Source organism: Meles meles, chromosome 18 (genome assembly GCF_922984935.1).
Source record: "Meles meles chromosome 18, mMelMel3.1 paternal haplotype, whole genome shotgun sequence".
NCBI classification, from domain to species: domain Eukaryota; kingdom Metazoa; phylum Chordata; class Mammalia; order Carnivora; family Mustelidae; genus Meles; species Meles meles.
Window position 1 is genome coordinate 22973183 of NC_060083.1, and position 17251 is coordinate 22990433.

The window sequence follows — 17251 nt, forward strand, 5'->3', positions numbered from 1 at the left end:
TCCTTTCTACTAACTCCTTACCTTAAAGGCCATATCGCTCCATTTGCATTATTTGTGCAAATGCCAGGGTTGGTTTTTATTTTTATTTTTGCTATTTACCTAAAGAAAAAAAAATGCTTCAGTCAATTGCTTTTTTATTTAAAAAAGAAAAAAGAAAAGAAAAAAAGCTGTAACCTTATCATTTCTGAGTAGACCATTGAGAGATGAATGCACACCTGTACTAGCCCAGGACCAGCTTTGGTGGCTGTAGGGAATGCTTTAACTAAGCAAGAAGTTCTTTTCTAAAAGTGGTATGTATTATTCACAATCTCTTTCAGTTATTCCCACAAGTCAGGGGTCCAGATAAAATGAGGGTTATCAGCTAACTGATATGTTATCATTGAGGTTCATCAATGAATTTGTACATTTCTAGTTCCCTTTGGTGAAGGGAAAAATGACAATTTTGCAAGACCTAGATTTTGGCTTGGTTTCTTGCCTCCTTTTTTGGCAGCCTTCATCTTCTCATCTCCCAAAGCCCTTGAGCCTGTAGGGTTTTTGTGGTACACAAAAGGACTTGTGGTCTTTTAAAACTAGGACTGATATTTTGGTGTGAGAGATTATCGTGTTGAAAGTGATGTTCTGCCACTTTACCAATGACTAATTTTAAATACACACAGTCCTCTCAATTTTCGGACCAAACAGACGCCCACAGTGGAGGCTTATCAAGGGTTGCAATGGGGAAGAAGCCTCTCCCTCACTGTCAGCAGCAGCTGGTAAAGGTGACTGTACAGATGTGCATTTTCCTTTTGGTAGAAATGGTCCGCAGCACTAACTGGTAAGGCTTATTGTACAGTATATTGTCAGTATTCTTCTGGTTCAACATACCTTATAGTTCATATATAACCTGTATTAATTGTATAGATTGTGCATTTAAAGCTGTTACCAAGTTGTCAGAACATAAGAGCGAAAACAAGGTCATATGTAATATTTTGTTTGTAAGTATCCTTTGTATCATAGCAAAGGAAATGTTTAAAAAAATCAACTGTAATAAAGTAATTTTAGTACACAGAGTGTCTGTTCAGCTTTTTTAAGTAATTTTATTTCAACGATAAAGTATATTTCAATTAAGTGACTGTTGGATAGTCTCAGGCACCATGCTGGATGTTGGCATTATTACAGAAGTGTGTAAGGTACGGGTAAGAGTAAAGTCCCTGATGTGAACGTGAACCCTCTCGCCTAATTGCCTCAAACTCTGCCCAGAAAATGAAGTGGCCTGTTGTGTTGTGGGTGTGAGGTGATTCTACTTTAGGTTCTAATGGTTTGATGCAAGTTCTTCAGTTTTATACAGACCAGTGTTCTAGTCTGTAGAACTCCAACTTCTTCCGCACGCATGGACATTGAATATATGCAGTTCCTGAACCTTGTAAAAACTTCACAAGGTGGTCTCACCTTTTGATGATTTGAAAATCATCATACTTTCTGCCCCTGTATGGGACAAATAGCTAATCTAGACCCATTGCTTAAAACTGGGTTAAAGTGACTGTTTTTGTAAGAAGGCTAATTTGGGGAGAGGGAGTTTCATGTTTTTTTAATTGGGAAAGTTTTAAAGTGTCATTTTGAAAAAAGTATTGCCTATTTTATTAAATAGAATATTTTCTGGAAAAGCACTTTTAACTTTTTAACACAGCTTTTTAACTCCTAGTATGGCGATACTGAGCTATTTTGAGATTAACATGTTATGTAGTGTAATTTGCTTGGGTTAAGCAGCCAGGTGGGAGAGCCAAGATTAGATCCCACATTGCCTGTCGCCAGCCTTTCCAACATCCTACCTTGAATTTGCAGCAACTCAAAAAAGGTTTAAGGAACAAGATTTCTTTCTGCTTTGTCCCTACATTTGGGCTCTTCAGACTATCACGGAAGGAAAGTATTGTAAAACTTGTACTTCTAAATCTGTATCCCCTATCAACAACCCAAAACAAATGTTTAATTTGTCATTGTCTAAATGCATCAAAGATGCTTGTAGTTAAATTAGGGGTCAAAGCCTATCCTGACTGCAAAAAATTTGAATATATATAAGTTTGCTGCAGCATTTGGTAGTTCCCCAGCCCCAGCGGTGATAAACGCGTGCTATCACTTACATCTCAGAGAAGCAGCGGCAGGACAGTGTTTCCCTGTATGTGTCATAGAGTGACTTTAATTGCTACTATGTCTGCAGATACGTGTTCTTAATGGTAGAGGGAGACAGAGTTCAAGAGAGCATTGGGACTATGCAATAAACAACTTCCATTTTTAGATTAATGTGCATGGCTTCCCCACAGAGGTGAGTACTAGAGCAACTCGGAAGACAAATTCTTTCCCCTTTTGTTACCATCCTTTACATTATGAAGTCTACAATGGGCATTATTTACTGTCATCTCAGCCAGTGATGGGATTAGGAGAAGGCAAAGTATGGCATAAACAATACTGGTTTGGGTTCTGGTCTTTAGCTGCATCACTAATAATGGTGAGATTTGAAAGCCATGTCTTCTCTGACCATCATTTATAAGAACTAGGAAAACGGATTTTGGCCAGCAGAACAGATGAACCAGTGTGAACCCTGTTAGCTACAACAAGGTTACTGAGTGTGTGTATGTGTTTGAGTAGGGGGTGGGGCCAGTCTGCCCTCAACTCGACAACCAAGACCCAGCTCATGTAGGCCCTTCCCAAATTTGCAGTGGAATGACTAGAACTTCTTGGCCTTACAAGAATTGGAGAATACATTTTGATCTGAGAGCAGATGCTACCTTATCTTTGAGTTCCAGTTGATGAACTAAGTAGACTTGGAGAATGGGATCTCACCTACTTTTACTATTTCATTGTATCCTAACAGATATCCTAAATTAAGGCCTATTGGGATGCCTGGGTGACTCGGTTAAGCGTCCTCTTAATTGCAGCTTGGGTCATGATCTCAGGGTCCTGAGATCAAACCCCATGTTGGGCTCCCCACTCAGTGGGGAGTCTCTCTCCTTCCTCTGTACCCCCTCCACCAACCCCCCACACTCTTCACTCTCTAAAATAATTTTTTTTTTTTTTTTAATTAGGGTCTGGGGCACCTGGGTGGCTCAGTGGGTTAAAGCCTCTGCCTTCGGCTCAGGTCACGATCTCAGGGTCCTGGGATCGAGCCCCGCATCGGGCGCTCTGCTCAGCAAGAAGCCTGCTTCTCCCTCTCCCTGCCTGCCTCTCTGCCTACTTGTGATCTCTCTCTGTCAAATAAAAAAATAAATAATCTTTAAAAAATTAGTGCCTATTTATAGTCTCGGTCTTTTCATATGGAACAACTTGTAAAATAACTTTCCCAAAGATACACAGATCACAGATAAAGTAGAAACTGGAACCCACATCTCTAAGCTACTTCAGTACTCTGTATTCAATGCCCAAATTACTAATTGCTCAGTGGAAAATCTCTCTATGTGGGTACCACTGATGATCAGGGAATTTTGAGCTTGCTGGGAAATTATTAGCCCAGAGCAGGAGGCCTGGTTGGTGATTAAACAGAGCTGCCACTGGTTAGTGTCAGGAGACACAAAGCTAGATCTACAGAAGTGAAGCAACAGCCGGTGAATAGAGAATGTACAGGGAGGCTCTGTTCACTCTGCAGGTAGGTAAGCATGTATGGCTCAGTACACAGAGGACTTCAGAAGACAAACAGTGCCTTTGTTTTCTGGAGATTTAAAAAATAATGACATTCCATTGTTGCAGGGAGACCAATTTATTATTCAGAAGCAAACAAGTTGGAGAGAAGTTTTTGTTCAACCACACTAGTGGTAAGCACTAGGGTATTACCTCATTACACAGGAAGGCTGGAGGTGGAGGGGCTAGAGATTTATTTTTGATAGTGTCTTTTAAGAGTTTTCCTTCAAACTCTTAGTTCTTCCTGGACATTTTATTTTATTTTATTTTATTTTATTTTTTTTTTTTTTTAAAGATTCCATTTATTCATTAGACAGACAGAGATCACAAGTAGGCAGAAAGGCAGGCAGAGACAGAGAGAGAGAGGAGGAAGCGGGCCCTCCGCAGAGCAGAGAGCCCGATGCGGGGCTCGATCCCAGGACCCTGGGACCACGACCTGAGCCGAAGGCAGAGGCCTCAACCCACTGAGCCACCCAGGGGCCCCTTTCCTGGACATTTTAAAACATCCTCTGGTCACTTTGGCAAGGTTATTTTCATTAAAATCTTATGTCATTTCCCAACTCCCAGAACCTGGATCAGGTCTGTTATCTCCTTGATTCTCAAGCCAACCAAAAGTCTTTACAACACACCAAGCTCATCTGCATTATTTTGGTTCACCCCCAAATGAGAAGAGACTTTCTACCTAATCTAAGCTACCCTCGGGGCGCCTGGCTGGCTCAGTCAGAAGAGTATGTGACTGACTCTTGGCATAGAGCTGACTTGAAAAAAAAGGAAACTCATTTAGGACACCCTTATTTCCTGGCATATGCCCACACTGTGATGTGTGTCGAACAGCAGTCTAGCTTGCGTGTCCCACCAGTGATGTGGGAATTCCTGCTTCCTGAGGTATTCACTCCGTCTCCAGGCACTCCCTGTGTATAACTTCTCAATCTTGGCTCTGCCAGTGATGAGAACTAGGGAAGATTTCTGATGCCATCCTTGGTGGGTTGTGAAAGAATCACAAATACTCATTGGCATTGTTACCAAGTTCTACCCAAGTGGCCAATTGTATCTGCTTATTTAAGCAGGGAGAGGAAGTCATGCTAAAGTTCATTTCTAAAGGAAGATACCTGGGCATTAGCAGGGATGGCTGGCTGACAGGTCTGTGGTCTGGCTGGAAGAGCGGAGTAGAGCGGAGCTTCTGACTCTGGGGTAATTTTGAGGTTAACTATAAAGCCAAACTGATAACTTCCTGTGTCAAGGTCTCTCTCTCTTTTTTTTTTTTTTTTTAACAGTACTCAAGTCGTAGGAAGGATACCTTCACTTGAAACAGAGATGGTATCTCCTCAAAGTGAGGATTTGGGGCTTCATTCTGCATACTGTCGTCTCTGGCCAAGCCACCCTAGAAACCTATGTATAAAGAACATAAAATACTAACTCTCTTAGGAGAATTAAGTTATAGCAAGTCGTGTTAGGTCTTAGAGATCAGACGCCTTCAGAGGCAGTCATTTGCTTCCTGCATTCTGATCCAGTGTGGGGAGACAGAGGACTCCATCATACCTCCTCCAAGCCATTGTGTTTTGGGGGCTGCTGCTGCTTTTGTCTCTTAACACTTGAAGGTGGTTAGAAATACTGAAGAGACCCAAAGGAAGGCAAGCAAGTGAATGAGTCCTGTGAGGATCGCTTAAGGCTCTTAAGAGACCTGGAAAACCAACTCTGGTACTTCTTTGGGTGGTCTTAGTTTTATTTTGTTGTTTCTTGTTTCCTCAAACGCATAACTTGGGATTTTGTTCAAAGGTCACATATTGTCTCAGAATAGTGTGCCTGGGATTCTTTCCACTGGTTTTATCTGATCAGCTGTTCACCAAAACTGAGTGAATACGGGCAATTCCTTCAGTTAGACTGAAAGTCAGGGTCACCCAAACCTACTTGAACAGGAACTGCACGTTCTTGGCAAATTTTGCTGAAAAGGTAATAATGGAAAGATGAGAAAGAAGTGGCTTCCTGAGACAGGTTATAAGCACAGGGGGCGCAGGGGACACAAAGGAGAAATACCTTAGGGTCTAGGTACTAGGGCTGTGGGTCCAAGGCAATGAATGAAGCTGGCGCTGTCACTGAAAGAAAAATGTTACGTGTATATACCCACGCCCCACTCCTGCAGGCTTGCTTTCTTATAAAAAAGGAAAAGAAAACCAACCACAATTTCTCCAAAAGCTATTACCTTAAAAAACCAGAGTCCCATGGTATCTGCCTAGAGGAACAATCCAGAGCTCAGCCCTTGGGGCCCCATAAGCCCCAATAGGTTAAAACCTACTGGGCTGCTCTCCATTTTGCAGTCAGTTCTGAATGATTCTGGGGTCCTGCGTGGGGGACGGGGCAGCTGCAGCACCCTAATTAACTGAAATCCCTACCGTACCAGATGCGGGGGAGGGGAGTGATAGCCAGATGTAAGGAATTCTTCCTCAGCAAGCCCTCTACAGGGGCTGTAAATGAGCAGCAGAATGGCTTTAGATTTCAGTTCCTAAGACTATCAGATGGGGAACGTGGAGGAGGGGGAGCAAGAAATGAGGAAGGAGGGAAGTGATTTTTTTCATGACAGGATAATGTGCCTCAGATATAATTGAGTGTCCTCTGCATCTCAGGTGAGATTTTAGGATGGTTCAGAGTTTCTTCCAATTTGATCTAGAACACAGCCAGAGTAAGATGATCCAAATCTGAAATTATGGTCCCTGGAATTCCTCATACTGAGCCATAGGACATGGCTTTTTTTTTTTTTTTCCCTTTTTATTTATTTATTTTTTTCAGCGTAACAGTATTCATTCTTTTTGCACAACACCCAGTGCTGGACATGGCTTTTGATAAACCTCTCCCCTCTTTAGAATTGGTTTGCTGTCTTGAGGCCAGGAGGGAGCTTCCTGTCAAAACAGGTGTCTTCTTTCTTGATAACAAATTAAAATAAAACTTCAGGGCAAAGTTCATAGCAATACATAGAACTAGATGTCCTATGATATTGTTTAATGGCCTAATTTAAACCAGGATGTGGGGATCAATCTGTAGCATGTTTTGCTTTACTCTGATCTTCAGGATTATTCCTCATAAAACCAAACACCGTAAAACCCGCCAGTGAGCGGCCAGCTCCAGGAAGAAGCTTTTTCTACATCGACATGGATGGCCTTTTGAATAAATGGAGCAGAAAAAGCGTGGTAATGTGAAATATTCGTAAATGACTGAGTAAGCGCTAGCCAACCCCTTGGAGCTTTTGTTTTCTGTGGTCCCAGGTGTCTCTCCAGGCCCGGGAAGGAAGGGCCGGCAGCAGTGTCAGAAGAAGGCAACGAACCAGAAGACACCAAAGATGGCAGGTTTATGCTCTTCACCACCTAGAAGAAGCCCGCATCGCAGGAGAAAAACACCTCTGGCTGGGACTTTCTGGAGTAATTCCCAGGAATGGGAGGGAGCAGCCAGCGTGCCTGAGAGGCTGGCAGACCCTGTGTGTGGGGACTCCCTCTTCCTAAAAATCATCCTGAAGGTCTCCCCAGGCTTGAAGTCCTAGCCTGAAGGCCCAGATCTGCCCAGCAGAGACCTGCAGGACTCATCTGCAAGACGGGACCTCAGCCTTCCAGATGACAGACACATGCTCTCTGTACCTCGTCGTCCTCACCAGCCCAGTCTCAGCACAGCACTTGCTGCCTCGGCCACCTTTCCCACACTCACGCAAGACTGACGCAGCCCCACGGCTCTGAAGTCAGCGGAGTGCCACAGCACCAAAGGAGGGAAGTGGGACTGAGACACAAACATCCTGTCCTCATGACACTGAGTGGCTCTGGCTCAAGAATCAGGGTCAGAGAGCTGATGATTTATGTGAGACAGAGCTTTCCAATGACGTGCACACCCATTCTTCCTAGAGCCCTTGCTAGTGACAGAGCATTTTCTCCTGAGTCCATAGACTCAAAGGGGGCTCTTCTTTGGCTTAGGAGGTCGGTGATGGGACAGCATGACAGTGACAGCCCAGCCGCAGACCAGGAAGAGCTGGGATGTGTTGAGCAAAGCCTGGGAAGGGAGTGTTCTCAGGGTAACGTGAGCAGCAGCTTGCTGGAAGTTCCTTCTTCCACAGACGGGTCGAAGAGAGGGGGCCGAATCAGCCACAAAGGCCTCGGAGTGCAGGCCCCCCTCTGTCCTCACGGCCGGTTCAGGACTCTGCATGCCCAGCTCTGTTCTCAGGCCGGCCCTCACCTCGTGTATGATCGCTTCCAGCTAAAGATCTCCTCCAGACTGGAAGAGGGAGAGGCCTCCCTCTTCTGCACGGTCCCCCAGCGACGCCGGCCCCCCAGGAACGAAGCCCGGTGCCTGCTCAGCCCTTTCATTCTCTCTTCCGTTCTGAAGAACTCAGTCAAGGCCCGGAAGTACTCCAAGGTGACCTCGTGGCTCCAGGCCGGCAAGGGCTCCTGGCGCAGGAAGCCGCAGTGGCCTCCATGGTGACTGAGCAGGAGGAAAAAGTAGGGGTTGCTGTGAAAGAGTTCCGCGGGCAGAAAGTGGTCCGGGGGCCCACACACAGGGTCGTCGGCACTGGAGATACACAACACCGGCACCGCGGCCTCGTCCACATCCCGGAGGGGATCGTTGTGGTCCCAGTAGGTGTCCCAGCTGATAGGGAAACTCTTGGTGTGGCAGAACAGGGTCTCCTCAAACTCCCGCAGGGAGCGGCTCCTGAACAGCCTGTGGGTGTCCACGGCATCCTGCAGGGCCGAGGCATACCTGCGGCATGGAGAGGGGCAGGGAGGGTAGGACAGAGAGGGCAGCATGAGGAAATGGACTGACAACGGGCATGCCAGAGGGCCAGGCCACAGGCCAGATTCTGGCCCCAGAGGCATCCTTTGGCCGTATGACACTTTTTTAAACTTCCGTTTCACTGTCATCATTTAAAGATTTTATTAAGTGAACTCTATGCCCAGTGCAGGGCTTGAACTCACAACCCCGAGATCAAGAGTCACATGCTCTTCAGACTGAGCAGGCCCCGTGCCCCACTGTCATCACTGAAAACCAGGAGAGGTCACATAAAGTGCAGATATTTGGGTTCTCTAAGGAAATGGAAAGGTCTGGCAACATGGGCGGGCATTCAGGGCATTTCTTCCCTCGTGCTGTGTCACAGTTCCTACCAGGCCTGCATTCATGGCATTAGCCTGCCTCCCCCTGGGGGCAGCAAGAGACTTCACAGCAGCTGATCCACTGTGACAGCGCTCCTCCTGACCTCAACTCCTGACCCTCTGTAGGAACCTGCTCTGAACCATCATCTCCTGAACCCCGGCTAGAACTCCCTGGCTCAAACTGTCCAAACCAGCAGGTGACCCCCCCCTGCCCCGTTAACATCTTTCTTCAGGTTATATTAGTCTATTTTTTTTTACAAGCTAACATGCTGTCCAGATAAAGGCAAACCTGGAGCAGTGGCACAGGTATTCCTAGAAAGGGCTGAGGAAGCGGCCAGGAGTATAATTACTTTACAGGCTAAGTTCCCACATGGGAGCCTGAGAGCACGGCTCTGGGGAAGAGGGGCATTTCTGCTGTTTCCACCTCCGTGGAGAGAGCCTGGCACCCGACACAGAGGCCGGGAGGGGCAGCTCAGTGCTTTGGGCATATCAATCCAGACTTAGCCAGTTGAATCTGGATGTGCGTCTCCAGCAAACATTCAAAGAGGCTTGCCCTGAGTTTTCCATCCCAAACTTCTGCAGGCAGGGCAGACCCTAAAGGCCCAGATTTCCTCCCTGCTTCCCTCCCCTTATCCTCCAGCAGGTGCCCCGATGGTTGGAAGGGTGGTTGTTGTCTGGGAATGGAAACTGGCAATCAAGCCAAAGGAGAACACCTTGCCTTGGAGGCCCAGAAGTTCTGAGCCGCCATGACAGCACCTGAGGCCATTGTTGAGCTCAGGGTTTGGCCTTCTCAGAACAAAACAGGGCAAGGAGAGGAAGAGAAACTACCATTGCCATCACTTTTTGTGTGAGGATTTGAACTGAAGTGAGTCTGCCTGCACACCCCAGGTCTTTCCGCCACACCATACTGGCCCCCGGCACAGTCCTCGCTCCGACTTTCTGCTTTGAATGTCTTTGACCCCATTTTGCCACCTCCTAGGAAGGCGGCAGTGCAAGCTGAGGCCTGGTCATTCGCTGTGGGAATGTCGCTCAGCCTCTTCAGTGCCAAAGCCTCACCTGTCACCCTAGGGGGTGGACTGCTCTCCTTTCGGAGATTTTTTAAAAAGTATGTTGACATATTCCTTACATTTTTGGATCCATATCGAGGAATATGCAAATCCAGAGAATGTTAATAAATCACATACCACCAAATTTCTGATTCCTATCACCTCCAGGTGCGGACACTAATAAGGAAACATTCCGGGCAGACAATCAGTGGTAATTGCTTCCAGAACCCTCTTTGCTGATTCCACAAGCTGTGGGTTAAGTGGTAAAGTCTGCCGCTGCCTCCGCTTACAGGTGGGGCAGGTAGGTGCTCAGTTGCTAGGACACCCTGGGGCTAACACGAGGCCATGGGGCCCCAGGGCAGGTGTCCCTGTTCTATCATAATGATGCTGTTTCCCTGGTCCTGTCTAGTGGGTTTGGATAGCTTCGGAAATCATGTGTGGAGAGCCCTGCCCAAATTGCCCTAAATCTATGTGATTCGCTACCAGGAAGGGCTGTTTCTTCGTCAGCCCAAGACCCCTACCCCCCCCCCCCCCCCAACTTCCTTGCCGGTCTGCGGCCTCCATCACCCACCTGCTGAGGGCCATCTTCTGGAGGAGCAGGAAGCCCCACTCGTAGGGCCAGGGCAAGCCGGCCTCAAACCACTCGCGGCAGCGCAGCACCGGCGAGATGCAGGCGGCGCCGGTCACATAGCTGGACGAGCCGCACTCGCCCAGGTAGGACAGCAGGAGCGCGGAGCCCGAGCCCTCGCTCACCGCGAACAGAGGGGCCGCCGGGTGTCGGAAGCGGATGTAAGTGACCGCCTCCTTGAGGTCGGACGGGTCCCCGAAAGGCTGCAGCCGGGGGCTGACCAGCGGGCAGCCGTGGTGGCCGCGGCGATGGAAGATGACCGGGTAGTAGCCGCGCTCCAGGGCGAGCAGGCAGAGGCCGAGCACGTTGCGAGTGAGGCGCCCCCATGCATTGGGGATTACCAGCAGCACCGCGGGAAGGCCCCCCGCGTTGGTGACCCGCCGGCCCCGGGGACAAGGTCCCACGACCCAGTCCAGGGCCACCAGCCCGTCATCCGCTAACTGCAGGTACTCCCGGGCCAGCTCAGGCCCCGGCCCCACGGGCAGCACGAAGTGACAGAGGGTCTGCAGGTGGGGCCCGCGGAGCCAGGAGCGCGGGCGCGGCTCCAGCGCTGCCGAGCGTCGCAGGGCGCTCAGCAGGCACTGAGCCAGCGCCGACGGTTTACAGATGAGCCTGCACCCGCCGGGCAGTGGCTCCCGTCCGTCGCTGAACTGGTCTGCGGCACCTCCGCAGTCCGTCTCCTCCCGGTGGTCCTGGCCGCGGGCCCCCGGCACAGTCCTTGCTCCGACGGCGCGCCGCAGCCGCGGGGCGAGTAGGCCAAGCAGGGCGAGCGCGGCCACCAGCAGGGCGAGGGCGACGTCCCACAGCGGCATGGCGAGGTAGCAGAGCCCCCGGCGGCTGGAGGGCGGCAGGCGGCGGGGCAGTCCCCTCTGCGGGCGACTCCGCCCGGCTGCGGGCCGCTGCCCAGGGCTCTCCTGCGCGGGGTGGGGGTGGGCGGTGGGCGCTCCGGATTGGCCGTGGCCCCGCAGAGGCAGCCAGTTCGGGCCCGGCTCCCCTCGCCCGCCCCCAATCCCGCCCCAGGCCCTTTGTACAGCGATTGCGACAAGCTGGAGCAGAAGGTGAAAGGAGCCTAGGCCACAAAAAGGGAGCGAGGACGCGCCAGCGAGCCGGAAGGGAGTGGGGAGGGCAGCGAGCCGAGGAGTGGGGTGTTGGCGGCAGAGAGTGGGGACACTCGGAGACCGAGGATCGGGGCACGGGATAAGCATCAGAGTCCCGCACGACCCCTCCCGTCGGCGCCGCTTGGTGTGTAGCTGCGGGGGGAAACGCTGAGTTGCTGCGCCCTCGGGGGCCGCAGCTGAGAAGTAGCAAAAGGGAGAAGTGAATAAACCCCAGCACCGGGCGCGGGCTCTCCGGCTCCCGCGGGGCCGCTGCAACTGCAGCCGGAGCAACTAGCCGCTCGTCCCTTCTCAGGCTCGGACGTGCTCTCTGACCTCGGTGTTTGTCTCGGCCCTGCGGGCGCCCTCAACTGCACTAGAGCCCCGCCGAGCCGGGGGTCCGGCTCCGGGCCAGCGGGGGTTGGGCCGGCGTCCGGTCCCACAGCGGATTTGCTGCCGGCGCTGCACTAGCGCGCCGTTCGGACCCCCCACCACCCCGAGAGCACGGGGCTCCCTGGGGCCTGGCTGCAGCTAATGGAAATCCTCAACACCGCTCCCTGAGCAGGGCTTCCCCAGACGCAGCAGCCCCAAGCTGGGGGAAAGATGCATTCAGAGGTCCTGCTCGGGGATGCCTGTCAGTCTGCGATGCGGCCGTGGCAGGGGTGGGTTGCAGTCCCTTCATCACTTCAGTAGCTGGCAATTACAGGGGAACGAGGGAGGGATGGGTAAATAACCCTCTTGTAAGTCACGTTCTTTCTTTATTTCGAAATAACCCGTTTTCGCTCTACTTCGAAGTTGGAGGCTGAGCATCTCAACCTTCACCCTCCACCCAAGTTCCCGTTTTTCCTCAAAATCCTCAGCTAGGCTAAGGTGAAGGGCACTGGGAAGAGGGCAGCTGAGCCGGCGCTCCCCTCTCCCCCTGCGTCTTCCACCTCACGGTGACAAATGTCTTCCGAAGCACACGCCGGCCATCGTGAACAAACGACAAGAGCGGAGGCGGGCGTGGGGGAGCAAAGCGGCCCCAGGCCCGGCTTCGGCTTCTTGGGACTTCGGGGCCTGGGGAGGGCCGAGGCCCGAGACCCTCCGAAGCTCCTCCGGCTAGGGAGAGGGCACGGGTGCGACGGACTGAAGGTGAAGCTCTGGGGCGGGGACTCTTCCTCTCGCAGCTCGGACTTCTTGATTCGGCCCCTCTTCTAGCTGCAGGTCATACTGACGTGTCTGAAGCGGGTTTGCCGGAGGAGCGTACCCCCGGAGCCACTCGCTTTACTGGGATCCCATTTCCCGCCCTTCGCCCCGCTCCATGATCCCACTCAGGCTGCAGGCCGCGGAGACGCGATGGGACGAAAGCGCGGGCGAGGAGGGATTCCCCGCGGGTCTGGCAGCACAGTCCACTCAGGCCCGGGATCCTACACAAAACTTTTCCGGCTTCGAGTTTAGGGCGCGTGCGCGCCAGGTCCGCGGTTGTGGGCGGGCCTTGGGCGGGGCGGAGGCGGGGCGAGAGTAGCTTGCAGCTGCGGGGGCGGGGAGAGGCGGGGCGCGCGGTCTGAAGGTGGGGGTGGGGGCGGGACGACGAGCGCGCGCCCGCGCGCCCGGGTTCTACGTGGGCCTAGGGGCGGTACAGGGGGCGACGCAGGGGCGCGCGCTCCCTGGCCTGCCCGGCGGCCGCCAGCTCCCCGGGCGGGCCGGGATGGCGCCTCCTCCGCCTTCCCCCCAGCTGCTTCTCCTGGCAGCCCTTGCGGGGCTCCTAGGTCCTAGTGAGGTAAGGCGACGCGCTCCCGAGCAGGCTTCGGCCTGGGATCTCAAAGCGCTTTGCCGAAAGTTCGTCCTGGAAGGAGGGGCGCGTGGAGGGGACTAGGAGTAACCCCCTCCACCCCTGGCGGGCTGGGCCTGGGAGGGGAGGGCAGGGCCCACGCCAAGCCCAGTGCCCCCACCTCTTCTGGGCCTTGGACCCACAGGTGGTGGCCGAGCCGGAGGAGGAAGTGGGAGCCCGTTGTCCCGAGGGCCTGTGGCCTCTGCCGCCACAGGTAGGAGCCTGGTGTGGGGGTGGGAGAGAGAGGTGTGGAGGAGCAACCCGGCCCGGCTCTGGCCCGGCTGCGCCCTCCACAGCCATCCTCTGAGGACCTCTGCCGGTTCCTCTGCCGGTTCCTCTGGCCGTCAGTTGGCCAATGTCTGCCTCCCCGCCGGCGGTATGGGGCCTGCTGTCCCTTCCCCTCCCCCGCACGGAGACCCCCAGCTGCTCTAAGTCCTCTTCCCCCCCGTGCACAGGTGTCACCGAGAGTGACTTCCGCGCGGAGGAGCCGATGGCAGGTACGTACGGGCGGGAGCCCTCCTTGGTGGGAGACTGTGAGCTCCCTGCAACCTTGCTCCGCGTTTTCTGCTTTCCAGCTCCATTCCCCACCGGGACCGCGTTCTCATCCCTGGACAGGGAACCGTGGGCCTCTGCCCTGTCAGTGCTGTGTCAGGAATGCTGTCGAGTAGCCAGCTAGCTGTCTGCCCCTCGGCAGGAGGCTGCAAGGGGAACTCTGACCAAAAAGAAACGACCCATGTCCCCACTCTTCTGTGTGACTGTGGGAACTCTCCTGACTTCTCTGGGCCCCTTTTCTTTCTTTCTTAAGATTTTGACAGAGCTCACAAGTAGGCAGAGAGGGAGAAGCAGACCCCCCACTGAGCAGAGACACCCCCCCCTCAGGGGGGCTTGATCCCAGGACCTTGAGATCAGGTGCCTCTGGGACCTAGTTTTCTTAAGAAGGGATATGAGTAATGTCCCTACTCCCGAGGCCTAAATGAATTGTGTGTGATGGTACCTGGGGGCAGTAGAAAGCTGTATGAGGTAGTGTGTGCCCCGGGTTACCAGGCACCAAAACCTGGGTTCACCTTGCTTGGCCACCTCTGTTTTCATTGACAGTGGTCCGATAGCTTCCCTGACCCTTTGGTTTTTCCTTTCGAAACTTTTTTTTTTTAAGATTTATTTGACAAACAGCGAGAGGGAACACAAGGAGGGGGAGTGGGAGAGAAGCAGGCCTTCCACCAAGCAAGGAGCCTGATAATGGGGCTTGATCCCAGAATCCTGGGATCATGACCTGAGCCAAAGGCAGACACTTAATGACTGAGTCACTCAGGTGCCCCACATCTCTTTTTTGAACCTTGTAAGAGCTCCAGGCCAAGAAACCTCATGCCACCTACCTGATTCCTTCCCTCAAACACCCTTTCGTTAACCTTTTCGTTAAATCATTCCACTGTTCAGAAACTTCAATGACTTTTTTTTCTGATGCCTCTCCCCACCTGCCACCCCCAGCTTTTCAGGCCCTGCCTAAATAAGCCTCATCTGACACCCCCAGATCTTTGGTTCCTCCTCCATTTGTGTTGGTTTGCTCACATGTTCCAGCCTCATTCCCACAACAGCCTCTCCTCACCTGAAGCTGAAGTGGGTAGCGCCCAGCCCTCCTGCCATCCATCCCATCCACTCCAAAGCCCAGTGCGAGAGTCAGCTTTCTCGAGAACATGCCCGATCACGCCAGCCCTTATTCATCACCTTCTCCAAATTCACGTAATGCTTACAACTTAGCTCTTATAACTGAGCCACTACTCACTTCGAGTTTTATTAGTTTGCTTTCATTTGCATTGGTTCCGTTGCCCTGAGTTTCCTTTATGTTCCCCGCAGAGTCCAGGAGTTGTCTTTTGGCATCTCCTATAACATCTGGCACAGTGCTGGGCGTCAGGCCAATCAAAGAATAATTAATAGTTGAAGTGTTTCTGTTGTGGGATCGTGCACCTGTTGCCTGAGTGCCCTGTATTTGGATGTTTGGGGGGGGGGGTGTTGTATAGATAGAATCAATAAATAGAAGACCTGGTCTCCATGTGGGGGATGCTTCTAGTCAGGACCGGGGACCTGTGGAACCATTGTTGCAGGTGCAAGGGGAATAACAGCTGAACGGTGGGGCCTGACAGCATTAACCATGCTCGCTGTCAGGGAAGCTGTGAGCTTCGAGGGGTGGCACCTGATGGGGAGGACGGGTGAGAGGAACACTCAGAGGCGAGAGCGAATGCTTGCTAGCACCCAGGGCTCTTTGTCCTTTCCTGAACCCTGCAGGTGGGTCATCTGGCCACCCCCAGGATCCCTTTAAGCTGGCCCCCAGGATGGGAGACCCTGGGATTCTCAGAGTGCCCTGGGCCTGGCGTGGTGTCTCCATGCTTTTTTCTTTAGGCCGAGGACGTCCACTTCCTCTACCACCCCTGCGCACACCCTTGGCTGAAGCTCCAGCTTGCCCTCCTGGCCCACCTTTGTGTGGCTCAGCCCTCACTGGCCGCTGACGCTAGCCTTACTCAGGAGCGGGTAAGTGGTTATAAAAAGTGGTTGTCTGGCTCCGGCAGAGGCGGTAGCCCCATGCGCAGGGGAAGGAAAATGCAAAGACTTCCTCCTGCTTGCCCCCCACCTTCATCCAAGCTCTGCTTTCCTAGCCCCTGGTGTTGGCAGCCTGGGGCGTGGTGCTGGAGATGGCATGGATACAGCCGGCCCGGGCTGCCCACTTGCTGAAGAGGTGGCGGCGGCGGAGGCAGAGGAAGAAGGCATGGCTCTGCTCCGATGGGCTTTCTGGGTCCTTGGTGCCAAGGCCAGGTAGAGGGAGGCTGTGCTGGAGAGGGTGTGTGCAGGTGAGGGGTGCTGGGCTTGGTTGGTGGTGGGGTCCGTGGGTTACTTGGGCAGGGAAAAGGGTGACTGCTATCTCTGTCCCCAGGCTCCAGCTTTGGCCTTTACTCTGTGGAGCTGGCGGCCCCCTGGTGCAGAGGAGGCAACTAGAGGGCCCAGGCACCTGTCTCCTGGTGGTGCCAAGAGGCGGGGGCTGCGGGCTGCCCTTGGTCTCCAGCCCACCCCCTCAGGCCCGAGGTTCTCCTCTGCTTCCCCGCAGAGCCAGGGGCCCCGGCAGCCAATGTTGGCAGCCCGGGCTGCGGGGGGTGAGGCGCCATCTGTGCCCACTCCCCCGAAGCTGCCTGAGGGGCTTGGAGGCAATGCCAGCTCCGGGCCAGAGGCTCCAGTGCCCAAAGGGCAGAGCAGCTCAGGGAGCTGCACGTGTCCAGGGGAGGCTTCCCCAGCCCCTCGGGCAGCGGCGCCTCCGCGGGTGGCCCGTGGCCCCACCCCGCGCACGGAGGAGGCCGCTTGGGCTGCCATGGCCCTGACCTTCCTGTTGGTGCTGCTCACTCTGGCCACGCTCTGCACTCGGTTGCACCGAAACTTCCGACGCGGGGAGAGCATCTACTGGGAGCCCACGGCCGACAGTCAGGACACGGTGGCCGGTGAGCACTCGCCCTCCTTGCTTGCCCAGGTCCGCCCTGGCCCCGCAGCGGGGCTCTGACCTGTCCCCGCCCTGCCCGTAGCTGTGCTCAAGCGGAGGCTGCTCATGCCCCCGCGACGGGTCAAGCGCTCCCGCCGGAGACCCCTGCTCCCACCCACGCCGGACAGCGGCCCAGATGGGGACAGCTCCGACTGACCTGCCCTGGCTCTGCCACCGTGGCAGGTTTGCTTTGTCGCCCTGGAGGCCGCGACCTCTGCCACGTGGACCCTGTGCAGGGTCGCCCCCTGGTGGCCAGACGGAGCAGACCCACCTCAGCACTGCGAAGGGACTCGTCCCTGTGGTGGGCCCTTTCCGCCTCCCTTGCCAGTGTTTCTAATTAAATTATTTTGGTAGAGTCTGGGGTTGAACTTGTGCGTCTGCCACACAG

At 53.5% G+C, this 17251-nt stretch overlaps 2 protein-coding genes across 3 annotated transcripts; one reads left to right on the forward strand and one right to left on the reverse strand.

Moving 5' to 3' along the window:
- Nucleotides 1-6566: 6566 nt before the first annotated feature.
- ABHD15 (abhydrolase domain containing 15) lies at nt 6567-12915 on the reverse strand. The gene is made up of 2 exons (XM_045984800.1): nt 10386-12915; nt 6567-8379 (listed from the first exon to the last, which is right to left on the reverse strand). Exons 1-2 carry the CDS (start codon nt 11645-11647, stop codon nt 7854-7856), a joined length of 1788 nt encoding a protein of 595 aa, XP_045840756.1. The 5' UTR covers nt 11648-12915; the 3' UTR covers nt 6567-7853.
- A 165-nt stretch (nt 12916-13080) lies between these two features.
- TP53I13 (tumor protein p53 inducible protein 13) lies at nt 13081-17218 on the forward strand. Of its 2 annotated transcripts, XM_045984801.1 has the most exons (7): nt 13081-13295; nt 13492-13560; nt 13802-13843; nt 15741-15869; nt 15995-16186; nt 16270-16825; nt 16907-17218. In XM_045984801.1, the coding sequence occupies exons 1-7, from the start codon at nt 13224-13226 to the stop codon at nt 17017-17019; spliced, it is 1173 nt and encodes a 390-aa protein (XP_045840757.1). In that variant the 5' UTR covers nt 13081-13223; the 3' UTR covers nt 17020-17218. The 2 variants fall into 2 exon arrangements, with proteins under 2 accessions (XP_045840757.1, XP_045840758.1); XM_045984802.1 differs by lacking the exon at nt 13492-13560.
- The last annotated feature ends 33 nt before the right edge of the window (nt 17219-17251 follow it).